This window comes from Aphanomyces invadans, assembly GCF_000520115.1.
Source record: "Aphanomyces invadans strain NJM9701 unplaced genomic scaffold supercont1.46, whole genome shotgun sequence".
Taxonomy (NCBI): domain Eukaryota; phylum Oomycota; class Saprolegniomycetes; order Saprolegniales; family Verrucalvaceae; genus Aphanomyces; species Aphanomyces invadans.
Genome location: NW_008580191.1, coordinates 320,916 through 346,277, shown reverse-complemented (window position 1 = coordinate 346,277; position 25,362 = coordinate 320,916). Strand labels below are relative to the sequence as shown.

General features: G+C 56.9%; 7 protein-coding genes across 23 annotated transcripts; 3 read left to right on the top strand and 4 right to left on the bottom strand.

The window, feature by feature from the left end:
- The first annotated feature begins 1,680 nt into the window (after positions 1-1,680).
- H310_13039 (hypothetical protein) lies at positions 1,681-5,896 on the top strand. Its single transcript, XM_008880396.1, has 13 exons — positions 1,681-1,959; positions 2,036-2,159; positions 2,241-2,536; positions 2,601-2,813; positions 2,872-3,163; positions 3,212-3,495; positions 3,548-4,064; positions 4,119-4,279; positions 4,325-4,848; positions 4,894-4,964; positions 5,016-5,135; positions 5,228-5,292; positions 5,372-5,896. Exons 1-13 carry the CDS (start codon positions 1,696-1,698, stop codon positions 5,741-5,743), a joined length of 3,303 nt encoding a protein of 1,100 aa, XP_008878618.1. The 5' UTR covers positions 1,681-1,695; the 3' UTR covers positions 5,744-5,896.
- Positions 5,897-6,777: 881 nt separating this feature from the next.
- Positions 6,778-8,653, bottom strand: H310_13038. 2 transcript variants are annotated; one of them, XM_008880395.1, is made up of 4 exons: positions 7,893-8,647; positions 7,662-7,848; positions 7,404-7,610; positions 6,778-7,360 (listed from the first exon to the last, which is right to left on the bottom strand). In XM_008880395.1, the coding sequence occupies exons 1-4, from the start codon at positions 8,645-8,647 to the stop codon at positions 6,800-6,802; spliced, it is 1,710 nt and encodes a 569-aa protein (XP_008878617.1). In that variant the 3' UTR covers positions 6,778-6,799. The 2 variants fall into 2 exon arrangements, with proteins under 2 accessions (XP_008878617.1, XP_008878616.1); XM_008880394.1 differs by having other exon boundaries at positions 6,778-7,610; positions 7,893-8,653.
- Positions 8,654-10,119: 1,466 nt separating this feature from the next.
- On the top strand, positions 10,120-11,642 carry H310_13037. Of its 2 annotated transcripts, XM_008880393.1 has the most exons (6): positions 10,120-10,325; positions 10,394-10,802; positions 10,852-10,946; positions 11,014-11,106; positions 11,188-11,265; positions 11,314-11,642. In XM_008880393.1, the coding sequence occupies exons 1-6, from the start codon at positions 10,161-10,163 to the stop codon at positions 11,548-11,550; spliced, it is 1,077 nt and encodes a 358-aa protein (XP_008878615.1). In that variant the 5' UTR covers positions 10,120-10,160; the 3' UTR covers positions 11,551-11,642. The 2 variants fall into 2 exon arrangements, with proteins under 2 accessions (XP_008878615.1, XP_008878614.1); XM_008880392.1 differs by lacking the exons at positions 11,188-11,265; positions 11,314-11,642 and having other exon boundaries at positions 11,014-11,179.
- A 207-nt stretch (positions 11,643-11,849) lies between these two features.
- H310_13036 (hypothetical protein) lies at positions 11,850-12,722 on the top strand. Its single transcript, XM_008880391.1, has one exon. It carries the CDS (start codon positions 11,879-11,881, stop codon positions 12,521-12,523), a length of 645 nt encoding a protein of 214 aa, XP_008878613.1. The 5' UTR covers positions 11,850-11,878; the 3' UTR covers positions 12,524-12,722.
- A 2,112-nt stretch (positions 12,723-14,834) lies between these two features.
- H310_13035 (hypothetical protein) lies at positions 14,835-15,480 on the bottom strand. Its single transcript, XM_008880390.1, has one exon. It carries the CDS (start codon positions 15,414-15,416, stop codon positions 15,006-15,008), a length of 411 nt encoding a protein of 136 aa, XP_008878612.1. The 5' UTR covers positions 15,417-15,480; the 3' UTR covers positions 14,835-15,005.
- Positions 15,481-16,084: 604 nt separating this feature from the next.
- On the bottom strand, positions 16,085-19,034 carry H310_13034 (hypothetical protein). 15 transcript variants are annotated; one of them, XM_008880377.1, is made up of 11 exons: positions 18,545-19,034; positions 18,308-18,458; positions 18,016-18,251; positions 17,431-17,970; positions 17,214-17,379; positions 17,064-17,164; positions 16,931-17,011; positions 16,771-16,872; positions 16,670-16,711; positions 16,547-16,618; positions 16,085-16,494 (listed from the first exon to the last, which is right to left on the bottom strand). In XM_008880377.1, the coding sequence occupies exons 1-11, from the start codon at positions 19,001-19,003 to the stop codon at positions 16,378-16,380; spliced, it is 2,067 nt and encodes a 688-aa protein (XP_008878599.1). In that variant the 5' UTR covers positions 19,004-19,034; the 3' UTR covers positions 16,085-16,377. The 15 variants fall into 15 exon arrangements, with proteins under 15 accessions (XP_008878599.1, XP_008878600.1, XP_008878605.1 ...); XM_008880378.1 differs by having other exon boundaries at positions 17,214-17,970; XM_008880383.1 differs by having other exon boundaries at positions 16,670-16,872.
- Positions 19,035-20,722: 1,688 nt separating this feature from the next.
- H310_13033 (hypothetical protein) lies at positions 20,723-23,643 on the bottom strand. Its single transcript, XM_008880374.1, has one exon. It carries the CDS (start codon positions 22,472-22,474, stop codon positions 21,713-21,715), a length of 762 nt encoding a protein of 253 aa, XP_008878596.1. The 5' UTR covers positions 22,475-23,643; the 3' UTR covers positions 20,723-21,712.
- Positions 23,644-25,362: the final 1,719 nt, after the last annotated feature.

The following is a 25,362-nucleotide window of genomic DNA, read 5'->3' as shown; positions in this document are numbered from 1 at the left end:
CGAATCGTCGGTTTTAACCCAACGGAAGCGCAACTTGAAGGCGTTAAACCAATAAAAACGTGATGGCGTCATCGCGCCGGAGTTGTTTGAAACGTGCAAGTGACACATGAACGGGGTGAGATTCGCGGCGGCCCGACGTCGGGATTTGCTGCACGCGATGGAGGCGCGGTGCCATGCAAAGAGAGTAGCGGTTCACGCCAGCGTCGTTTTCAAGCATACCAGGCCACGGGTGGTTTCACGTGGCGGGGCCATGCACTTGGAGCAGCTCGTACCTCGTCGAAAAATAGCCGTGCCGCCGTGGTTTCAGTCAAACTATGCCATTTCAACCGGCCTCCATGCGACATGGTACCCCAAAGGACGCGACGAACCGCGGGAGAGTTTCACGGAGCAGCCAGGGCCTGGGTAGGTTTTCAACCAGGAACCTTACTACTGGTTACCGGACCTTGAACCACCACGGCCTGAGCATAAACAGATCAGCTGACACATGCGTGTCTAATCGACGAATGTGGGGGGTACGGGCCGTTTGGCCTTGGCGCTGGTTGCGCTGGCGTTTGGCGCTCGTCGCACATACGCCAGCATTGTTTCGATCATCTGCTGGGTACCAACGCCGGGTGGATCACGGCGTCGGCGGCGGCTGTTTCAAAAGCCATCATACAAACATCGAGATTGAACATGCACTCTGCGTCCGCCTTTCTGGCTACATAAACCCCCGTTGTTCAAACATACATTCATACAGCAACGTGCCACTGAACCAAGGGATCGGCCACGAAAATGGAACTTTTTGCCAAAGCGACCCTGATCTTCTCTCTGGTCTGCCCGTCGCCTCCACTGCGCGTTGCTGGCCTTGATGACACCGTCTTACCCGCCGCCACTTTCATGAACTCGACCATGTTTTTGCCACGTTTCCTGCCCCCCTGCGTCTGTCTTTACAGCCCGTCGACGCGATAGACAAAAATACGCCCCACTCGGACGAACTCCATCCAACGTCCCTGCCAGAGACACCCAAGAAGAATAGTACCATTCATGAAGCCCATCATAGGTGCTCGTGGACACCGGAACATGGGCAGCGTTGGTGTGCGTGTATGAGCGAATCGCCGCGATTCGGATGTACAACGCAGCAGGCAAAGTTCGAGGGGGTACTGCAACGAGACGTCATCGAGAAAGCCTAGCTTCAGCGGCTGGGGGTTTCCAGTTCGAGGTTGGTGGTCCCTTGACTGTCAAGGGTGGACGAGAGCATGGAGGCCAAGTCGGTTGGCCATGGATACGCAGCGGCACATCTATTTACAGGGTCCCGAGTTTCAAACGACCGAGTCGGATGCGGTTCAATTGGCCTCATATTCCAACCATGATGGGCCAGCGTGCGCAAGTGCACTCGGTCCGCGTCCGGCTCAACATGGAGACGGCGATAAAAGGGATCGTGCACGCTGTCCACGAGCGAATTTTAACTCGAGATCACCTTGTGCACTTGGTTCTCGTCAATTCCGTTGATACATACACGTGGAAATGTCACTCCAGGAACCGCGCCGCCGCCGTCGCTGTCGCGTTGGCATCCTTTGTCGGTACGGAGTGACGACTGCATGGCGCCGCGTTTATATGGAATCCCATGCCACATGCACACAAAAGAGCATCCTGTAACCGGTAGGTTTTATCCGGACGCGATCTTCCCAAAGGTCACAGTTGCATCGCCGAAGGAATATGGCCGACCAACCTCCTGCTGCGGCAACGCCGCTGCCGCCGCAAGGTAGCTTCACGGTCGTGGTGGGCAACGTCCGTGTAGCGAACTCGTCAAACAACCAAGGCGAACCGTCTCCTTCGTTTTGGGCGTCCGTGGATGCCGTGACTGGTTCTGGCGACTCGGCAATCTCGTCCGCGGCGCTCTGGTGGGCGTCTACTCCCGACACTGCAGCGCGAATGAATACGCCTGTGCTGACGGTGCAGCATCAAGCAGTGGAGGACGAGGTTGGTCCAGTCGTTGAGTCGCTGCCGTCGTCGAGTGTTGCAAACCGTTGTCAATCCAACATGTTTGCCCATGTAGGACGACGATCCCGAACCACAGCAGTCGTTTCGATATGCCCAGCCATCGAAATTGTTCACACTCACGGATGCAGCATTGATTCCGCAGCTATGTGCTACTGTCGTGCGTGTTTCACTCTACAAAGGTGCGTCGTTTTGTCCAGTCCCCACGTGGCAGGATGTCGAAATGAATGGCTCGCAGCGTTGTGCACTCATTGCGTGGCCAGGCATCGCGCGCGACAAAGACGTAGACGTGCTAGTAAAGGCTGTCGACGTGCCGTTGCGACCACTCGTCGTGGCTATTCAAGTCGACAAGACCATTGCATTCTCCGACGACGTCAGCGTGCAAGTCGGCGTGTCGTTTGATGTAGCGTTCGCAGAGTACTTCAAAGGCGCCAAAGCACTCTCGGTCGTGTCGCTTACGATCCGCCATCTTCCGCAAGAGTGGAAGCTCGTCGCGAAAGAAGGTGAAGACGTCGTAGTCCTCGCGGCATCCCCCGACACGAACCCTGCGAAATACATGGTAAATCCCCGTCCTTCCCCCTGTTGAATCCACTGCAAAAATCATGTTAACATTGGTATCGCAGGCTACGATCGCGTTGCCAGGTCTTGGCGGCATCAACGGGGCAGAAACCATGCCTAGTGTCACGTTGGCGCTGGAAGGCAAGCTCGAAGTCGACAATTCAAATCGGGCTGCGGACACGGAAGGTGCCACCACCGAGAGCCCCGCCAACGTGGATGGCATGTGGCAAGTGTCGTTGAAACCAACCGACCCCACACAGCTGTGGTTCCTGACCAAGGTGGTACTGCTATCCATTTTACGTGACCACTGAGCCTCGCCCGTTGTGCCTCCTCCAGGACCAGGCAAATCTGTGTCTGGAGTGGATCGAGGGCCAGGCCAAAGCAGCCATAGCTATCCAACGCATTCAACCAGGAACAGATCCATGGACCGCGTCGTCGTCGCTGTCCCTCGCGACAGCCCTCGTGCCAGGAACGGAAATGGTGTGTTCGATCGCCCCATTGGGCCAAGGCGTTGCCCCGACCCGAGAAAGCCTGGAGGAAGCCCTTGCAAAGGCTACGACCAACGACGACAAGAAGAAGGCGCAAGCCGCTTTGAACGATTTCGACAATGTTCTTTCGCGCATCGCGGGTACGAGTCATCGTATACTGGCAATGTCAACACTCAACCGTTGGGTAGGACAAGCTGCGTCGTACGTGAGCGCTGGCGCTACGTGTCATGTCGAGTGTGTGCTCCTTCCCGGTCCGTGGATCCCGGTTCCCCCCGTGCCAACGCCCCCTGCCATGAGCCTCCAGGAGCTCATTCCCCCTCGCGCCCCACTCCCCCCTTTTCCCCAGCGAGACGCCCAAGTGTCGATGCACAAGGAGCTGCGCAAAGTCGTGTCGATGCTGATGAAAGAATACGACAAGTTGTTCCTGCAATCCACGGACGACGACAGAGACGACGACGACGAAGAGGACGAGGTAAATATCGCTTGAACGATAAACCGATTGTGTTGGCTCACACATGTCGAAGTGCCCGCTGTCCAAGGAAGACCGGCGCCAGAAGCTCATATTTCATCTGAATGCCGAAGGCTTGTACTTTGATTTTAAGGAAAAGCTCAAGAAAGCCCTGGTCGCGGTGATTCGAGAAAAGTTTCCGACGCTGGGAAACGCACCTTCGCCAGCGCCCCCCGGCACGACCGCCCTCGGCGCCCTCGCACCCCCTCAACGACAACACAAGGCGGACTTTTACGCGCAGCTGTACACGTACTTGATGGAGGAAGTCCATGTCGTGATGAACGGGGTCTTTCACGGCGCCGAAGTCCACGAGGCACACGATGAGTCCCCGGACGCGATTCGCACCAAACTGGCCACGATGAAGCTGCAAGCGTGGGAGCGAGAGGTGAATGGCCAGCTCAAGAAGGCGACTACGTCCTACACAGATCGCGTCGACCTCGCTTCAAAGTATGAGCGCGATCTCCCCGATCTCCAAGCTCCCGTCTGGTTCGAGTTTGCTCTGTTTTACCTGCGCACGCAAGATTTGACCAAAGGTAAGGCCGGATTGATCGCTGGGGCTGTAGCACTTACCCGACGCAATGGCGTAGCGGGGGAGTGTTTACGGCAATGCCTGGCTATCGATGCAACTCATGTTGGCGCTGTCCAAGCATATGGAGCCCTCTTGTGCCAGAACCGAGAGTTTGACGCGGCCGAGATCGTCCTGAAGAATGCCCTCTTGATATCCCCGGCCCCCAATGCTACCCACCAGGTGCGACGTATTGAATGAACGCCTCCGCTTCAACCATCAAGGCAGGCGCGAACCCACGGCCTTCTCGGTTTGTTTTACTCGATATCCAAAGCAGACGCGACGGGGAACCTTCGCCTGCACGAGCTTATGCAAGCCACCGCGATAACAAAATGCACCGCGACTTTCTCGTCCCCGACAGCCGAGTGCATCGCGATCGCGGCGTACTGCAAAGATCTCGGTCTGTTTTCGCTCGCGCACGATGCGCTAGCCTTGGGGGATGCTGTCACGAAACCCAAGACCGTGCTCAGCACCGCTGCCCTTGCGACGCAAAAGCTTGTCCGGGGCGCCATTGAGCTCCACGTGGGCAACTTTGTACAAGGAAGGCAATGGTGTCAGGATGGACTCGACGTCGACCCCGACTTTGCCGACGGATGGTACGTCCATGGGTTGCTGGCTTCCCGACAAAACGATCTCGCGGTCGCCCTCTCGAGCTATGGGCAAGCCCTCGGCCGCATCGACAAGCTCCATGACATGTATCGGTTGCCGCTATTCTTGCAGCTCGGCGCGCTGTATATGCACCATCAGCAATGGTATGTGGATGGCGTCGATCCCGTGCGTAATGGCGACTGCACCAGGGGTCCCGCGAAAGCTATCTTCCTCCGCGCGTGCCACGAAACCACCGTCGCGTCTGCGTGGCTAGGTGTCGGTGTGCCATCCTCCAAAACTTGAATCGTTGGCTAACATGCGCTGGTGACAGGAGTGGTGTCGGTTCGCCAAGACGACTGGGAAGGCGCCGAAATGGCGCTTGCGGAAGCCAATATTTTGGATCGCACGAATGCAGACGTGTGGGGGTACCTCACCCTCGTATGCCTCAACGGTGCGTGCGTCGGAGGCTGCTTCGATACAGGGCTTGTTTAAAATTGATCGCATGAGGTGTTGAGATCTAAGACGCATTCGGCATGTCTGTAGCGACCCCGCCCCGCCTCAAGGAAGCAGAGCAAGCGCTGGAACAGGCCCTGCGCTACGGCTTGGAGGTGAGAACAACGTGGTGCCCGCCCCCCTGGTTACTTGCCATCCATCCCGCACCTGTCAAGGGACTCATGCCTGTCCTAGAACACCACGTTGCTGCGCGAACTCAGCAATGGGTTTGTTGCACAAGACAAGTTGGAAGTGGCCGAATCTCTGTTGCGCCGGTCGCTCTTGACTGGCGACTCGTCCATCACGCGGAAAACCCTCGCGGACGTCCTGGCAGCTCAAAATTGTGCATCGACTGCGCTGGAACAATACAAGAAGGCCCTGGAAGGGTGCGACGCGATGAGCGAGCGTGCAACGTTGTTGAATCAATGCGCCAACTTGCTCAGCACCCTCGGGCGCCTCGAGGAAGCCAAGGAATATCGCGACATGGCGCGCCACCAGCAAGAAGGAGCCGACAATGAAGCTCTCATGGGGCGGCAGGTCCAACAGCGAGTCGAAGTCGAGTCGTAACATACACATGCATGTATCGCTGCAAACAGGGGGCGTGGTGTTTGCTTCACACCAAGCCCCCTCCGCAGCAGGGGGGCGAGCTCGCCCAAGAGTCTAGACGCCCATAGCAGGGATGCATAACTTGCGCGAGAGAGAACTGACATTGATCTGCAACGTGTTGGAGGGCCGAGTCACGCAAGTTTTGCAGTGCTGCTCTCGCGAAGGATTGTGTACCCGAGAGGCCCGCCAGGGGTCGGACCGAGAAAGGCCGTGAACGCGGGGGTGGCTTGCATTGGGGGCGATGCATGGACGCCGCCCCGAACAACCTGTTGGCCTGTGAGTCGAGTCGGGAGCAAGGGGGAAGAGCTTCATGCGCAGATCAGCCCACAGGTTGGCGTGGGGGAGCGGCGGCAGGCTGAACCCGCGACGGGGCTTGGTGGAGCCACCGAAAGTCCGAGAACCACCGGGAAATGCCCGGGCGGGCATACACCATGCCCAAGTTACCGCACTTGTGGAGCTTCTGGCCCGAGCTGGTTTGGTGCAAGGCATATGCAGCACATCACATCGATGTTGTGCACGGTGTCCAAATTGTTATTAGAGTAAGTCCATGTGGTGATTTCAAGGCGTGTCATCGAGTGAGCTGTTGCGTTTGAGCTATGCGGCGGGTAGAAACCGTAGCCGATGATAAACGGCGCTGCAGTTTACGCAGAAAGCTCGGGGGACTGCGGGGATAAAGCCACGAGCTTACAAGGGGTGGCAATTCATGGTGGATCACGTGAGCCGCGCGTTGGCAACCAGCTCTTAGCCCTGGCAGTCCAGACTCGTCGACGACTCCTCTTTCATGCAAATGAGCTAGGGCTAGCAGCCACCTTTCATCGTTCTGAGACCGTGGCGCCGCTGCATCTGCCAGGACGATCCAAGCCATCGACTTTTCACACTTCCCCCGTGACCACTGACCACCTCAAAGCCCACAACGTCTACCACAGAGGCCGGACCGAACACCGCCCGTGCGCGGTCGGCCTTCACAGGTTGAGGTCATGGAAACCAAGACATGTCCAGCATCCATTTTACTGAATGTCACGTTGAGGTATTGGGGCAAACGTTGTTTCCTGCGCTAAGAAGCCACGACTGCTTGAGGGCGGCGTAGCGGTGGTCGAGTCGCCGCGCCGTGGCGGCGACGGGGAGTTTTTGGAGCTGCGACAGCATCGGTCGCGTCATGGTGGGAATGACTGAATTCGACGGGCGGTGGAATATCGTGTGGAGTTCGGTCTTGTGTTTTAAATGGATGAGGGCGAGTTTGCGTTGGTTGGGGAACGACAGGAGCTTCTCTAGAGTCGATCCATGCTGCGTGGTCGCGGCAGGCGGCGGGGTCGCCCCCTTGGGCACGTTGCTGTCGGTTTTGGACGAGACACTCGACCAGTCGAGTTTTTCAAATCGAACGCGAAATGGCTTGCGCTTCAAGTAGGGATGCGGAGGCTTGGCACGGCCCGCTTGTGTTTGGTTGGTCGCCGTACATTTTGAAGGGGACGTAAATGGCATGCGAGACGGAGACTTGTTCTCCGGGGAAAGCGAGTCCCGCGGTTTGGCGGGCGCTCTAGCCAGCTTGGAGTCGCGGGGGTGATGCGGGGATTTGATGCCCTGGCGCGAAGGTGAACCCGATGCTACGTGTATGTTGCCGTACTTGGCGGGAGGACGTCGTCGATCGGGGCGACGCCAACGTATTGAGGGCATCGATCAACTCGAGCTGCTGGCGAGGTGTCGCAACTCCCGAGATGTCCTCGTCGTATTGGAAAGAAATGCGGACTTCGCCGCGGACGACATCGCCTGGAACCGCTTTCTCGAGCGGGAACCACTGGGTCAATGTCTGGTTTTTCGCGAGCGAGCTCTCCTGTCACCATCACGCGTGAAGGAATGGCTCCAAATGTTTGGTTCGACGTACGAGCAGATCAGCGGGAAGATGGACCTGGCCGACGCATTTCGCGTCCCCGTGGCTGTCGTGCCGGTAGAATTTTACGGTGCAGTGCCAGTCAGTCAGCGCGACTCGGCCAACGTTGTGCGGCTGCCATGACAACACATTGTTGGCATCCCAATTCAACTCGCCCGCGTGGCAGCGGATGTGACCCGTTCTATCCATCGGTGAGGAGGCAGGTCGAATGATGGAAGAGCGCACTCGAGAGTAGTGTAGGGGCGCGTTTGGTGGAATGCACAGATGATGGCATGGAGCGAAGTCCAAGAGGATGCGACCGCCAAGCCGCGGAGGGCCAAGAGCTCGAGAACGAGACCGCGCGTCGCTGGAGCATCTTGGTCCATGCTGTCATCGAGCGAAGCTGGTTGCTGTATGCTGTTACTGATCGAAGAAGGTTGTTGTCGCGAGGTAGGCACTTGGCCCATCGCGTGCAGGGCACACGTGGTGCAAGAGACTGCGTGGGGGTGTTGTTGACGTGCGATAGAATGACTTGGCATAACCTGAATAGATGTGGGATCTACATTTCTGGATTCGACGTACTGGGCGATGGAGACACACTCGTGTATCGACTTGGGAGGTTTCCACTTGCGCCACCAATGCATGATGCAACGACATGCGTCAACACGGCGCTGTGTTTGATGGTTCTTGTAGTTCCGCATCGCTCGCTGGAGAAGACGAGCTGCGTTTTGCCGCAAGACCAATCTTCGCTCAACAGCAATGGCAGCTTGCTTGGTGCTGCGGAGTCGGTCGCGCCTGGCGTCGGCGACCTCAGCGCGAAGCATGCGGTCGAGCGCCATGGCTTTGGAGTGGCAAATAGCCAGCGTCGCCGCATCGGTGTCGTCTGTAGTTGAAGAGAACGAGAGGTCGCGTCGCAAGGGCAAGAATGGCGGCAGGACGCTCGGGCCGCGGATCAGCCTCTCTCGCTTGAACGCTGCGTACGTTGGTGCTTCCACGATCATGGAGCATCCTCGTTTGCGAACGGTCACGCCGTCGTCTCGAACGTGTTTCGAACACCCCGCGCCAGCTGGTTTCCTCGGTTTTTTACTCCGTTTGAAACGCGCCATACAAGCGCGATCGAAACAGCAGACATACCGTCTCGCTTCTACAGCACTAGGCCGCGCATCTTGGTATACGTGTCGCTGTTCGCTCCACCAAGCTCTTCAAGTACACGCGTGTAGCATATCGTTGGCGACATGCAATTCGCTCGGCAACAATCTCGAGGTATGTCGTAGAACCCATCCAGTCATGCAGGCGCTATCCATGGCGCCGATATATATATGTTCCGTATCAATGTTCAACTTGTAGGTGACAAGTACCGGTTGATATCCGGTACTTCGACGGGTATATTTGTACGGAATCGAGTTGCATGCACATCTCTTTTGCATTGGCATAATTCACGCAGGAAATGCAGGTGACACGTAGCATGTGAACAACAGCAATTGTTTGCCTTCATTCCATCTCTGGCACGTACTAGTACGTCAACTGTTTCGGTTGACGCATTAGTACGTGCCAGGGATGGTACGATGCTGCATCGTGGTGCCGCGGGTTCGTCCTCCCGATCGCGTCTCAAATACCCGGTATTTGTTTTTTTACGCCAATTGGTTCGTCCAACATTTTCATGCCCAGCGCAATCGTCGATCAGACTGCCATGGCGGCGACTGGGGGCGTCGCAACGCGGCGCGCCATGCCGCTGACTCGTGCTCACACGACAACTGCCAATTACGCCGACCTTCCGAGGAAGCCAGCCGCTCTGATGGCGTCAATCCAGCGTCAGCTTTCGGTGCCCGCAGTGAGTGTGCCACGCAACGACCTCCCTCAACAACTAGCACCTCCGCATGACGTGCATCATGCAGGACGTGAACAGCCTGACACTGCAGTGGCAAGGCATTCAGCGAGTAGACGATACGCAGAGCCAGTAGCCGTGGACCATGGCTTTCGTGCGATTCTAGAGCGCATCACGTATTGCATCGAGATCATTCAAGGCATTCGGTTGGAATTCGAAGGGATCATGCCTCGACATCCCCCTCCTGAACATAGCGCATCCCATGTTTAATTTATCACGTTCACGACATGCACGTTTGCGTTGTTGTCCTGCTCACGACGGAGGTCGTTGCTGTTGTGCTCGTGTCCCAGCAGCCTCCGTCGTGTTGGAAAGTCCGCGCGCCATTTCGCTATGGCGAAGGCTTGTACACACCATGGATTTCCTTGGTGGCGCGCATCTTGTCGCTGGGCAAACGGTCAGCACACACACATACGTCGTCATCAAGCCGCCATGGCGCTGGAAACTTGTTTGGAACTGTTTGGTCCTTATTTGGTGTTTTCGGCCAAATGGTCGGGAAAGGTTTTGCAAAATTTTCATAGTTTTGGCCAAGTCGACGTGATCCATCCGCCAATCAAAACCGCCAGAGCAAGGACCTGCATTCTCCGATTTCGAAACGGCCACCACATTGCATCAAGTGCGTGTGTTCCTGGATGGCGGATGGCGAAGCAGCGGCGGCGGCACCATTGTCGATGCTGCGGACGTCCTCGTCATCGTCTTTCGACAACCTAGGACTTGGATCTCAACCCGCTCCTCTGACGCCTCGCGTCATCGCGCGTTCGTCCGTCGGTACAGCTTTCTATCTTTACAAGCACCAAGTACGGACAGATCCATTCTCCACCATTCCATTTCCCATCAAACATGCCTTCTCAGCATGAACCGTTAGGTCGGTGGCCACAAACCACTGCTGCGAAGTGCCCCCGGAGAAGTATGCAAACCTGCTCTCCCCCACGAACTACAGTTTTACCAAGGTTTGGAGTCAACGTACCCTCAGCTCATTCCATTCGTTCCTGCATACCTCGGCACGATCGTTGTCGATCTACACCCAAGCAGTGGCGATGACGCTGCAGATCGCACAACTTCCGACATTGCCTCATCCTCTACAGCCTCCAAGTCGGCGTCGCGGCGGCCGAGTCGGTCGTTGGAACACCGAAGCATCAGTTTGATCTTGTGGAACAAGGAACTCGTTCGAGACCACGCGTCCTTTCTTTGTGAATACATTGTTCTTGGCGATCTGACTCAAGGCTACATGCGACCATGCGTCCTTGACATCAAGATGGGCACTCGCCAACACGGTACGTCGTGCTTTCTCCTCCGAGCTCACATTGAATGCTCGATGAAAAGGAGCCGACGCACCGCCAGAGAAGGCCCGAAGTCACGCACTAAAATGTGCTACGACGACGTCGGCGACGTTGGGGTTTCGTTTGTGCGGGATGCAGGTATTGCTTCGTGAGCCCACAAGTTGCATAGCTGTCTCGGGTGACCGAGTCGTGTTCTCTTGAGTAGATCTACAACCAAGCAGAAGGACGATATGTATTGCGCGACAAGCATTGGGGACGCCTTCTTCAACCCGCAGATATTCTCCCCGCCCTTCGCTTTGTAAGTAGATCTGAATCGCAATGCTCCCTACTCGATAAAATTTGATGCGACGATGCATACCTGATGCTTTGCACCTCGTAGTTCCTATCAGCGGGTGATGTGCTTCGAATAAATGCCGTGGTGCAGTTGGCAGCGCGCCTTCGAGACCTTCAGGCAGTTGTATGATATAGTTTGCTTAGTTGCGGCTGTTCCTTACACATGACGTAGATTCAGCACACAAGCGGCATACGTTTCTGGGGCGCATCGTTGTTGCTCGTGTACGAAGGCGACATCACCTCGAGCACGTCAGTGGCGCGGACAGACGCGCGCCTGATTGACTTCGCCAACAGCCACCATGACCCGTCCCTCTCCACACCAGACCATGGCCTATTGCTCGGTCTGGACAACCTCATCGCCCACCTAGATCAAATGAATGTAGCGGCGTCCGTCGACGCTGAGACATGAGACTTCCTAGTGTGAGGGGCTTGATGATATTTGAATTGTGTGACGATAGTTTTCGCAGGAATTAATCCGGTTATAGTATCCGGACGCACGAGCCAATCCCTAAACTCAACGTATTCACCATCATGAGTTTTATATCAAGGTCTTGCGTTGTGGGCACAATTACTTTTAATGTATCTGATTTCAGACTACATTACCTTAAAATGGACTGGCGCATCATTTAACGCAATTGGGCTATCTTTAATGCATACATTTTAATCCGTATACACACTGCAAGTGAGTTTAATCGAATTCCAGGCCCAGTCATCGTACGCAACATCGACAGACTGTCATGCTGCGCCGCACCATTGCTGTCCCCCGCTGCGTTGTGGCGCGGGCATTCCACAGCACGCCGCCCGTTGCTGCCGAGCACATCGTCAAGGTTCCTTCCATGGGCGATTCCATCTCTGAAGGCACTGTCGTTGAGATCAAGAAGCAGATCGGAGAGCACATTCATGCCGACGAAGTCGTGATGGTGCTCGAGACTGACAAGGTCAGTGTCGACGTGATGAGCCCTGTTGCTGGTACCCTCGTCAAGACTCTTGCTTCGCTTGAAGAAGATGTCCAAGTCGGCAAGGACCTCTTTGTTGTCGATGGTGAAGTCGCTGCCACTGTTACGTCGGCGGCTCCAGCCGAAGCGCCAGCTGCTCGCACGCCGACACCGGCCCCCACCCCTCTAGCCACGACTGTTCCTCCAGCATCGTCGTCGCATCATCGCGTGCCTCGTATCCATTTCTTGGGCAAGCGGTCGTTGCTGCATGCTGCGAGCCAAGGCAGCAAATCCAATGCACCATCGACTCCCTCGTCCACGTTGGTCATGCCGCCTTCGTCTAGCGCGTCAGTCGTATCTATTTTCGACGTCCCCGCCCGCTTTGCCCGAAAAGCCATTTCGAAGGACGAAATCGACGCCATCAACCGCGGCCAGGCCTTTGCGTAATCGACCGACATCCAAGGCAGCATCCATGGCCTTGTGATCCCAGGTGAATACTAGTAACAACACCGTTCGGCTTGATTCTACACGTCACATCTCTGCACCCTACCGTGTCGCAAAGCAAATAGTGCATTGAGAGCTAGACTGCCTTTAGTCCGAAGCTGTGCGAGGTAGTGCGAAGCATCTCCACAGTTGTAGTGTCAAAGCACATGTCATCACGGACAAGGCGGCACCCACGTCCTCTGGCAAGTGTCGAGGGAAAACGGACTTGTGTTGCCGAGCCTACTCGCCATGCCGCAACTTTCACACAGCGTGATCGAGTAGTCCGTGCGACTTGATCCAGTCGCACAATCATGTCGCCGCAGCCCTGGTATCGAGGTGAGAGAACAGCGTCACCACAAAAAGTTTGACTGATCACGCCCCCACGAGCGCATGAGCATGTCGCCGCCTCGACTCGTATTCACTCGAAAAGATAGCGTTTTGCTGCTGCTATTGCCATGCCATCGTCGGATGGGCAGCATTCGACGCTAGCGGCCGTGGCAACCAGCGGACGTTTCATCTTGTCGCGACCGTTTTGTTTGGTGTATCTTGAACCGGTGCGGAACATTCCTTGAATTTTGCACGAAAGCAAGCAATTCTCGTCAACACCGGGCCAATACCGTCATCGCCACGTCTTGTCCTCAAGCTGTGCTATCCCGTTTCACGATACCAACACAGATTCGAGTCCCCGGTGTCAAGGGCGAAGATAGTGTGAGCCCGCTTGACTGACTCCTGCAGCACGTGTCATGCAATAACCAAGCCAGTGTTTCCCCAGGCTGCCCTGGTCTACCCGCCTACGAGGCGGCTTTCCATCAACCGTGTTTGTCTTGATTCCGACTGTCGGCGTTCAGGTTGACTGTCGTACACCACGTGAAAGGCGATGCAACCGTAACGAGCCACGGCACCTGGGCAGCCGCGCCAAGAGTCGCTCGACCAGAAAATCGACAGATACCAACCACGACGTTCGATACCAATACCCAAGACAGGACGTCCGTGGGGCAGCACCCACATCGTTGCGGCGGCAAGGTTGCACCATCTTATCGCTTCTCGACGAGACAGGGAAGATATCTTGGTCGAGCATTCTCCAATTTGAAACACACTCGCGAGGCTATCGCCTTGTTACACTCGTGCTTGAAACAGTATGTACGCATTCCACTGTGGCGCGCCGGCTGTGACGAACCCGTTCGCCGACGGCCATTTCACCGCGCGGCTGGTCTCACAGCGCCAGCATGTGGTCCCAAACCCCGTGGACGCAGCACCACGAACGCAGCGCGTGTTCGTGGACTCGACGCGCCATCGTGTCGCTTGCACGGCGATCTATCGTCCCGGCAAAGACACGACGGCATGGCGGTTTCGTCGCCGTTGCACGTTGAACTTCAACTTGGACGGAGCTTCAAGTACCCGACGGACGGACAATCTGTCCGATGGCCGGGCACGTCGTGTGGCGTCGACGTCGATCGGTCGAGTTGTTGTTCAAGGGCTGGTTGGACATGGGTGGCGGACGTGCTGCTATTGTTCGACAGCGGCACGCGCTTGGTTTCTCGCCGCGGGACGCGTTGCGATGTCTGCGTGCAGTATACCGTACGTTCCGGCAAACGTGGGATTGGGAGCTGGTTTCGAGCCCGTCGTGGAAGCCAAACGTGTAATGCGCGCGACGTCTCCTCGACGATTCTACACTCGCTTGACATGGGCAGCGTCATCGTCGACCGCCTCGGTCCCTCTAACACGACTCGTGCACTGATGAACCAGCTTGAAATCCACGCAGCCAGCCACAGTGTTGTTGTTGTTCAGGTGCATCGCGGCGACGGTTCCTGGCTCGTCCCACTTGGATTTTATTCGCTTATATCAATATAATTCTGCCCCAAGGTACTGGCGACGGTTGCGGCGAAAGTAGACTTGAACAAGGGAATATTTTGCTTACATGGAATGAAAGCGCCATCTGGACCAGTGACACGCCAGCCATGGCGATGAATCGACTCTGTGGACATGCGGCACGGGCGAGGGGCTGAAGTGGACGACGGCACGTCGGAGGAGTTGGCTGCAGCACGCAGGGACGGACGTCTTGAGAAGGCATAGAGTGCCACCCTACTTGTGGATGCAGCTTGGTTGGCTGTGCGACAGGTCGCGATAGGTGTGGGTGTTGACGTGACAGGGATGTGTCACCATCGCGCTTCGACGCTACCTGAATATGGAAGGAAACGCTGGCCCAAGAAGGCACGCAGGTTTGCGCCGATGGCGAGGACATGCGTGGGGGCCAAGTAGACCAGAGATGAAGAGGTGGGTGCAATCATTGGTCGTGTTAAATAGGAAGATGACCGTCGATACAATAGCACCTCGCGCGAGAAGCGGTCGTCAAACCGAACTCGACGTACTGCCGATGCCCTGTGAGTGGGCTTGTGGGTAGTTGAGGTGTGCCTTGTGGTTAAATAATGCATTCGCGGGACAGGCATCACAGCGTACGGCTTGTGACGTCTTCTTGGACAGGGTGGTCTTTCTCAATCCATGCGTGTGTGAACAACTCGAGGAGCTCAAGCTGCATGGAATCGGGCTGGTCCTTTGTTGGTGTCGACGGGACAAAGGGCAAGACGGACGAGATGCTGGACGAGCACAGGACATCTTCAATCGCTGCGGTCTCGACAATCGGTAAGCTCAACGTCATGCAATCGTACGCATGGAGCCATTGCTTTCGAGTCGTGTCTCGGGTCGTCGGGCACGACGACAAGCTGCGATATCGCGGAGGAATTGTGAGGCGCCGTTTCGCACACACCGCCGACATCATGGCAGTGTCGGTCGCTTCCAGTGCGGCCAAGTCCATGCAGCTATACGATCGCTTCATGGCAGTCGCGGCGCTGCGTTTCATGCGGGTCTGGGTGAGAAAATGGGAAAATAACCCAACGCGGGCGCCATGTAATAAAATAAGCCGAGTTTGTAACATGTTGACAATATAAATGCACGGTGGGACGAAGCTGCAACCTGAAGTCACTTACTTTTTGTATGAAATACAATTCCTGAATCACATGAGGTTGCGTCATGAAATTCAATTCCCCATACAAACATCCTGTTCTACATGTATATTTTTAAACTCATGCAGTTGAAGTTGCATCGACCATGCCACGTGTGATTGGGCAGCTGCATGTGACAGATCCAATCGCACGTTTGAGGGGTTTCTCGGACTTAACCGAGTTCACGCGTGGCCGTTGACGGAAGACCACACGTGCTGTCGAGTCGCTCGGCGAGCACGTCGGCGCTCTCGTGGCGGAGTTGCTTCCGACGGATGTCGTCGTCGTGGAAACGCGGCGTGTCGGTGCACCACGACACGACTGGATGTATTGTACCCGACTGTCGGGTAGATTCTCCGCGAACGTTACGATCTGAGCACGGCGAAACGAGGAAATGCCTTGGACGAGATCTCCGGATGATACCTCGTCTAGACGAGAACGAAGACCGCGTGATTCATTGCTACGGGCGCTCGACCACGGCGTGTGTGAAGTTGCAAAGATAGTGTATGACATAGCACAACGTGGACGATTGTGGTTTCGATGTGCGATTTGTGGGGAAGTTGTCGGTGGGGTTGCAACATTATCCGGATTTCACTCGAAACAAGGGATTTCCTCGACTCGGGCGAGAAGTGCAAGTTGAAGTCAAGCGCCGTGTGGATGGTCATACTATACGTGGCACGACGATGGCTCGACTACTCAGACGGAGGTTGAAGTTGTGGTTGCCGTCGGGTTGGCCCAGAGACAATAAGACATGGAGAGCAGCTGTGGAGACAAGTGCGACGTCTCAGCGGAGGTTGCCCGTTCGATCGTTGGTCGACTAGGCTATTCACACGCCTGAGCGGATGGTGGAGGGGGCGGGTCCTGGCCATGGCGGTTGGCCATCGACGCAAGGGACTTTTGCCGCGACATCCGAATGTCCTTGAACAACGCTTCGACCGCCTATGAGTCGCCGTGAAGCAGTCCGTGATAAGCACGCTAGCAACGATAGTACGTCGGTAAATGTGATGCAGTCGTGCTCGTGGGGGTCGACTTGCTGGATGATTTGGGCGATCTCGTCTTGAGTCTACAAGCAAGTCAGAGCAATCGCAGCGTCCAGTCATGGGTCCAGAACAACCTTGTACGGTGTCAAATTCAACATCACATCGATCAAGTCGCGCTACGACAAGACAGTGCTGCCATGACGACAAGCCCCCTGCATGTAGCACCGCAGCTTACGCGCTTGAGGATGCCAACTCGGTCGACGTCAACGCCTTGGAACTGGCGGCTGAACTCCGTGAGCAAGTTGAGTCGTCCCTGGAGCTGGTAGTTGAGCAGGATCTACAAGTTACAATTGATTCGACCAACTCCCCGACTTGTCAAATCGAGAAGCGGGTACCTTTCGAAACACTTGAAAGTCGATGCCCGCGACACCCGTTTGCCTGCTTCGGGCGTCGATGATAGCCACGAGCTCGGCTGCCTACGTGCACCAGTGAATAGTATTGCCCCTGCACAATACGCAGTGTTCTTACGTCGCACGCATCGTACATGTACGTGACCACCGACTGCCATTCTTCGCGGCTCAAGTGCGTGGCCGACGTGAGTTTGGCATGCAAAAGTTGAGTAATCGTTCCTAGACCACCCCGTCCCGCCGTGAATTCCGTGTGTGCTGGCCAACCAACCTTCCGATTTGCGGGGATGCATCCCTCGAAGATGCGCCCGTAGCAGCGCAACGACCGTATCTTCCAGCTTTTGCTTGAGGCGCAGGTACCCTTCGTCGATCTCGTTCCGTACCAAGTGGAGGAACGTTGCAACGTCACAGTCGACCGACCCATACCGCGCGCAGCCCTGCGAACGAATGATGTCGTCGAATGGGTCAACCAAAAAACATGACGCCACCTTCATGATCGCGCTCGCGTACTCGACGATCAGGGCATGTAAACCAAACCGCTGGTTCAGGTACGTGTACATGTGCTGCTCCATCGTTTCTTTGGGGGCGCGGGCGTCGTAATTCATTTGGTCGAACTTGCGCTTGGACGCGTAGATGGCTTCGATGAGGTCTTTGAGCTGCTTGAGACTCAAGTTTTTGACCGCTGCCGTGTTGGTCCCGACGATCGACGGGGGCGCGTTTACTCCGGTCGGTGGTTTTCCCGGGGGATTTGTAGACTTGGTCACAGTCGACGCTGTCGCGCGCTGGGGAATAATACTCGATGCACGGATCGATTCCTTGGGTGGGCTCGCTCGGTTTGGCGACGGCGGTAGTTGGGCGGCAGTGGATTTGGCAGCAGCGAGATCCTTTCGGAGCTTGCGAATCTCGGCCTCCAGTTGGGTCGTCCTCCGCTGCTCGTTCGCGAGGGCTTGTGCCCCGCGTTGAACGTCAGCCTCTAGCCCTTCCGCAACTTCGAGCAACTGCTTGATCTGAGTTGAATCCATCGTTGGCTAGAATGCGCTTTGAATCGGTGACCTCGACATACATGGACGTACCGTGGGTGGGGGGGGAGGAGCTTGCACCTCCCGCAGGAGCTGTTGTGATAATGTATGCAATCCAGTCACAATGTCTTGCTGCAGAACATTCAGCGTTTGGAAAGCTAGCCCAAGCTCCGGCGCGCATTCGCCAGCCTTTTGCGTCGCGTAGCTCGAGCACGCGGCCACAATTTTGAATTTGGCCAGGAGGACGGCCGCTGTCGTCTGATGTTCAGGATGTGCGGTCGGGGAAATATCTACATCAAGCAGTCAGGGCCTCGAGTTGCTGCGGCTCACGAGCTAGTCAACGTACGTTGCAGATCATGCTTGAGGGACATACCAACCAGAGCAACTTGTTGCTCAAACATGCGCGACACTCGCTGGTCTTCTTCGGAGCCGGGTGGAACAGGGATGCCGATGCCCTTGAGCACATGCAGAATACTCGCAACGTTTTGTACATGGTCCTACAAATCGTAGGAGTCAATGGAGGTGGAGCGCAGAGGTGCAGCTGCCTAGGCCAGGAATCAAAAGAGGGGTGGGCGGGGCATACCGTCGGCAGGGGGGAGTCGCCGGGCGCTGTAAACTGCAGAGTGGGGGTCGCCGTGTTGCTCTGCCGTCGTTGTTCGGGCTGCGACGACGAAAACGACAGCGGCATGGCATTTAAAATACGAAGCTTTGGAAGTGCAGCGAGGATCAGTGGCTCTTCGGTTGCCGGATCGACCATCGTGATGCCGAGGCTCTTCAAAGATGGCAACAACTTGAGCACTGGAAGCACGCGGTGCAATGCCCCAAGAGGGTTGTTGGACACGTCGAGAGCCACGAGGCGCGAGAGCTCGGCCAACTCGATCGGCAGTTCGGTCAGCTGGTTGTGGCTCACATCTAAGTGCCGAAGCTCCTTGAATTGCTTGAGGAGGGGGAGCTCGACGTCCAGGGACCGCAAGTCGGCCCCCTGAAGGTTGATCTCCTCCGTGTCAGGCTTGCTCAAGTACAAGTCGCTGAGGATCTCCATCCGTCGTGGGTGTACGTTGGCGAGATGCAGCGGTTTCAAAACGAAGGGCCATGGCGCCCCCAAAAAGCAACACAATTGCATTGGTCGAGTGTTCTGTAGAGGTCGCAACAAACTATCCCAACTGCCATGTCGCAGTGGCGGACAGATCACGAGCTGCTTGCCCCCGACCTGCTAGCAGTGTAGGGGAATGCCGTGTCCTGGAGCGGAGCTGCAGCAGGGTAGACTTGATGCCTATTGACCCCACATTGAGTTGCACAACGTACACACACGGTCAAGAAGCAAGTTGTGCACTGGACTCGAGTCAACTCAGGCTCGACCGTTCCCGTGGAAAAACCACAAGATCTCAGCACCTGAGCGTCGTGCGGTCATGGTACTGGGACGGACTGATGACCTGTCGAGTCGAATATCCGATTGAAGGCGTCGAGATGTCTGGATGAATGGCTAGCTGCCTACCAACCGTAAAAGTTCCTTCGCCCGAGTCCACGGGGGAAGGAATACAGCGGGCCACGCCTTGTGTCCATCGAAATCACTGTCCCAAGCACGACTCGTCGTGCGGGGAAAGCAATCCATACATGCCTCGGTTAGACTTGAAGGATGATAAAGGTGGCATGCAATCCTACTGCAGCAACAAACTACGATGGCCAAGAACTCGACGCCAGCTGGACGAACAAACACGCGTCAGCGCTGTCATCAACTTTGGCACTCAGCGTCGCCAGCGACCAATTGCGACTTTTGTGGAGAATGAAAAGGACCCCCTTGTCGTTGGGATGGACGGCGTGTGGCTCACCGGCATGGGTCGTTACAGCCTTGTTCATTGGGGCGTCCCGCAGATTTAGCTTCAAAATCTTCACCGGCATCACATGCGTTTCTTCGCAGAGCGGGGGCGTGTGCCGTGTGGCAACCACAGAGCCAAAGCCACCACGATGGACTCCCCCCCCGCAACCCCTTCTTTCGTCATGCTGCATTTGTGTCGACATTCGATCGGGGGGGTGCCATGACTCGACACACCAGCGATTCGACACATCCGGTGTAGCTGGATTATTTTTGGTCGCGGGAAGAGACTGGCCAAGACTACTCTCAGCCCGCCGCACAGGGTGTTTTCCGAATGAAACGGAAGCACCGCTGCGGGAATACCCCAAGCATGGAGCACATTCTCCGCGGCAGCGAAAACCAGTCGAGGGCGTGGGCTTCCGCAGTCGCGACCACGACATCCTCGTTGGTCAAGTCAACTCGCTACGAACGAGGCGGCCGTGGAGTGGGCAAGAGGCTGGTCCGTGCGACGATGACGGTCCTCTCAGGTCAGGTCGTTTCGGGAGGTTTCCAAATCTTGTGGCAGCGCTTCCACACGAAACGAAGCGGTATTCAACGTCCTCACGAGCGCGCGATTTTCTTCCCTAATGCTAGTTGTACAGTGTCCAAGTCGTCGTGCTGTCAAAACTGAGCACACAACAAAAACATACTGCGTGCTGGATCGCAAACCCCATCGACGCCGCCAAATGGAGCGCAACGGCGTCCCCCCCTGCGACTTTACCTAACGGCGTCGTCGACCACCGAAGCGGAGATAGCTAATCCTAGGAGTTGTGTGCAGGAGCCCAGCCCACGACAGGAGGATTACGGAAAGGCTCGTGGTGCGTGTGAAAAAAACTTTGTCACATCGCGGCGACAGTCGTCATGGGCATGTCGTCGGAGCTGGCATCTTGTGCGGGACGACGATATATTCTTGGCACGGGACAAGAATATACGCCAGGTGAAACCAACCGTCCCCACTCGTCGATTGTCTTTGGCAGTCGCAATCGACAAGCCACCGCCGCCGCCGATCGTCCAGTACGCCGTTCAGGTAGCTGCTGGAAGGGGACACATTCCACGATGACGGAAGTCGTGCCCTTCCACGACGACGACAGCCACCGCCGCCCTTCCGAAACAGGCATCCCAACCTCGGGCAAGTCTCACGTCGGCCTCGTCGGGGGGCTCCTCTACCTCGTCGGATCCCTTTGCCTCAGTGCCGTGTACTTGACCGAGCTGAATCCGAGCGTCTCCAACGATTACTGGTGGTCTGACTTTAACACGACGGGGCTCCAAACGTTTCTAGGAGACATGTACAATGCTCAGTTGAGCCAAGGCCGCGTCGGGCCGCTTCCGCTCTTCGACGGGACTGCCTACTCGACGAAATCGTACGCGGACGCGAGCGGCAGTCGCATCGAGTGGAGTGCCTCGTACGCGCGCACCCTCTTGTTGGACAACATTCCGTTGGAGCACGCCGTCCGGTCCCTTCGCCTCGGCTCGATCACGAGTAACATCTTGATGGGGTCGTTCTACTGCTGGGTCGATCTCGACCGCAAGTTTGCGCTGTCCATGACGCCCAAGCGCCAAGCACGGTGCGAAGCGTCGAAAACGACCAACGCAGCCGTCTACTTCGAACCGTTGGTGCGGAATGGCCCTGCCAACGACATTTTGACGTCGTCGTACAGCGGGATGCTCAACGCGACCATGTTGCAGACACTTGGGCGCACCGACGACGGCAAGCAGTGGGTCGACGCGATACTTGCCCACAAACGGGTCGCTCTCGACGATGAGGTTGCGTACTGGCGACGCCACGGCCTCGAGTACTGGCGAACGGGCATGCAGAATCTGAACCACGACGGCATCGACGACTCGATTCAGATCCAGAATGCTCTCGGGTACAAACAGACCGTCCGCATCAAGAAAAGCTCAACGTATGGGCGCGGCCTCGGCAAGTGGACGACGCTGTTTGGGTACTGTGGGTTTTGGAACGTCATGGACATTAGCCAGTCGATCGGAGCCAGCGTCATCTTGACGGACCCGGACAGCGTCTTCAATATGGGCATTGAATGGGATGTTGACGTGCTGGACCTCCCCCCCACGCCGGGGGTTCGCCTCGTTCGGCAGCACATTGGCCCGTTCCTGTCGTTGGATATGATGCTTGTGTCGAAGCCCCCCACGTTGTCGTCCGTCTTGCGCCCCTTCCAAACCAAACTGGGCGAGCATTTGAAAACGAGAGCGATTCCACCCGCCGCCGTGCTGGATGTCGTTCCCGCGACGTGGATCGCCGCAGGTCGCGAGTTTTACGGCGGCAGCCCCGTGTGTCCGTTGGGGAGCCCCCAGCCGTTCATTCAAGAGTCGTTCGGGTACTATGCTGATTGCACGGCCCAAGCTCGTCACACGGTCGAGGTGACGCTCGAAGCGACGCTGTTTGCTCTGCAGTTGCTTCCCCCGCTCTCTACGGACATGGCAGCATCCATTTGTAACTTGTGCCCCACGACCAGTGGCGAGTGCCTGGAAATGTTGCGCCAAGTGTCCGTTGGCGAGGTGGATGCGCTTGCGACGTCTTCCATGTCGTCTGCAAAGGCAAGCTCGCTTGCCGCAGCCGCGGCCATCAACATTCAGTTTATGCAGATGGCGTCGCAAAACGGATCCGAGCTGCTGCTGCTGCAGCCGTTGGTACCTGTGCATCCGTCCGCTGACCCGTGGACGTTTTTTGGCCTGGTCATGATCTACGACTGGCTACAGGACGGCCGCGAAGTGTACAACTTTGAAGGCGACCAAGGCAACTTGACGCTCATCTCGCAATCGAATCCGCCCTTCTCGATGGTGGCCAACCCCGGGGAACTCCCTCAAAACGCATGCAACTACATTCGGATCCTCACCATCTACGTGAGTTTCAACTTGATTGGGGTTGGCACGATCGTCATGGTGTACGCCGCCTGGTCGCGCTGTCACTTTCGAGGGGCGAATTTGCTCAAATTCAACCGCGTCGTCGGGTCCGTGTGGGTTGGTCGGCCAATGCTGTTCCTTCGTGGCATGACCGCGCTCATCGTGCTCAGCACGTCGCCGGTGGAGTTTGTCGCTGTGGGTCGTGTGTCCAGCCTATACATGAACCCCCGATCTATCTTTTCATCGGGGCTCTTTGCGGGAGAAGCGGCGTGGGTAACGTACGTCGTCCAAGATGTGTTCCTTCCGGTGATCGGCCCTCGGGACGTGCTGGTCGCCGTGGGCTCGATTGCAACGTGGGTTGTCCTGTTTGTCATCGACGTCGTGTCCCCGCTCCAAGCGGTCGCGGCGATTCAACCAACGTGCTCGATCGGTCGCCTCGGGTTGCAAATTGTGTGCGAGAGCGGCATGGTCGAAATTGGGAGCATGGCTCGTTTGGTTGTACTCGTGGGGATTGCCGCGGGCACCCCACTCGTGACGTTGGCGCTGTCGAAGCTGCGGTCAATGTGTCGCGCAAGGACGGATCGGACGGCGGCCGAGAGGACGTTGCACTTGGAGGGCAATCAAGTCGTGATTCCCGCGGCCGCGGTCACGTTCTTGTCGGTGGGGGCAAAGCCCGACGCTGTGGCGCTCGTCATGGCAGGGATGCTTCCGATTCGAGACTGGGTGTTTGACATCAAGTTGTGGCGTTGGTTCCACCTGGACCCGGTCGAGAGCGACCACTTTGACGACCCGACCGACAACGACGAACGCAAGCTCGCGAGCTTTCACGCCACAAACAAGTCCATGTTGGGCAGGGCGAGTCGGTACGGCGTCGCGTTGGCCGGATTTGGATACATGGTCGCGACCGTGTTTGCGAGTTATAGCTATCTCGCCCTGACCGAGTACACGATGGCCAACGACTTTTGGTGGGAAGACTTCAACTCGACGGGCCACCAGTCGTTCGTGACAGCCTGGTTCAACCGCCATCTCCAGTCGTTCCAAACGCTTGCCGACACGCATGTCAACGAGCACGGGAACGGCGACACGGAGGCCTATTACGGGGGCAATATGACGCAAATGTCGATCGATTCGCAGTACGCGTCGGTCCTTCAAGACGAAGTGAACTCGCTGCACGCGGTCGTCGCGGGGCTGCGCAACATGGACACGTGCCTCTTGCCGTGGATCGCGTCGTCGTACTGCTACGTGGATTTCGGAAAGTCGTGGGAAATGGCCGTGTCCGTGAACCGGCAACAGCGATGCAAACAAGACACCACCAACGGCGCAGTGTACCTCGAGTCGGTCCTGCGCAACGCAAAATGGACCGACTTGGACGCGTGTTGGGGGACCGCGTTGAACATTGCCGTTTTCGACCACGTCCGAACAACGCCTGGTGGCCGGCAGTGGCTAGAGCAAATCCGAGCCAACGCCGTGTCCGTCGCCGAAGAGGTTGACGTGTGGAGATCCCACGGCATTGCCGAGTTTACGACCCAGTGGCAAAACTACAAGAAGATGGGGGTCGTCGAATCCGCGGCGATTCAAAACGCGTTTGGGTTGGCGTACGCGATCACGATCAAAAAGCAGGAAAAGGCGTTCCAGCTGCCGTTGCCAACGTCGTTCCGCCTCCAGTGGCCGCTGGCCAACTTGCTCGACGCCGTCGCAGCCAACTCGTCCGGCATTGGCGGCATGAGCTTGGTGCGGTCCAGTCCCCGATATGGTCTGCAAAACGTCACGATCGAGCAACTCTTGATCCAGAATGGCACGATTTCGTCGCCGTGGGGCCAAGGCCTGGCCGTGTCGCGGGAGACGTTGGGTCCATTTGGGACGACCACACTGAAGCGACTGACGCCGCCGCGTGAACTCAAAACCTTGTTGTACCAACTCCGGTCGGCGATCATGCACGTCATCGGAACAAACATGTCTGCCCTGGCCGAGTACGCGTCCTTAGGGGTGGTCGGATCGTGGTACCCGTCGCCGCTACCGTGGAAGCAACTGCGAAAAGTCGGCGGGAGTTTAATGTGTGAAAACACGGGCGATGTCGGGAGTCAGATTGCCCTCGGGTTTATGGCGGACGGAACGTGTGGCACCCAAACCATCGATCAAGTGTACGCGACAAAAGTGATGACCACCTTGGCCGTCGCCGCCATGGGGCCACAGACGCCGGCCTCGTTGGCCACCACTTGCATGTCCGAGTCGACCAACTACGTCAAGTGCACAGCGGTTCTGCCGGCCACGTACAAGTTTCTCGTGAACGCCGTGCCCGAGGACAAACGCCGCGAGCTGGCCGACCTGGCAGTGTCGACAAGACGTGCCATGCTGTCGCGCTTCAGCCCGCAGCTCATCCAGCTGACACAGAATCGGTCGGTCACACCGAGGCGAACGTATTTGGAGAGCCTCAGTCTCCTCGACGCCGACTCGTTCGAGTTCTTTGGATGGCTCTTCATGTTTGGCTGGGTGTCTGCGCACCGCGAGCTCGTCGTGTTTCAAGGCGACAGCTCGACCAAACCGCCGATCGCGATCATGTCGGGTGAAGCTCTGCCGGCGTTTTACCTCTCGAATCCCCAAGAAATCCCGCTCAACGTTGCGTTTTACATCCGGCGCGCCATGCAATACATCACGTTGGTGTTGCTGGGCGTGGCGGTCTGCGTTTG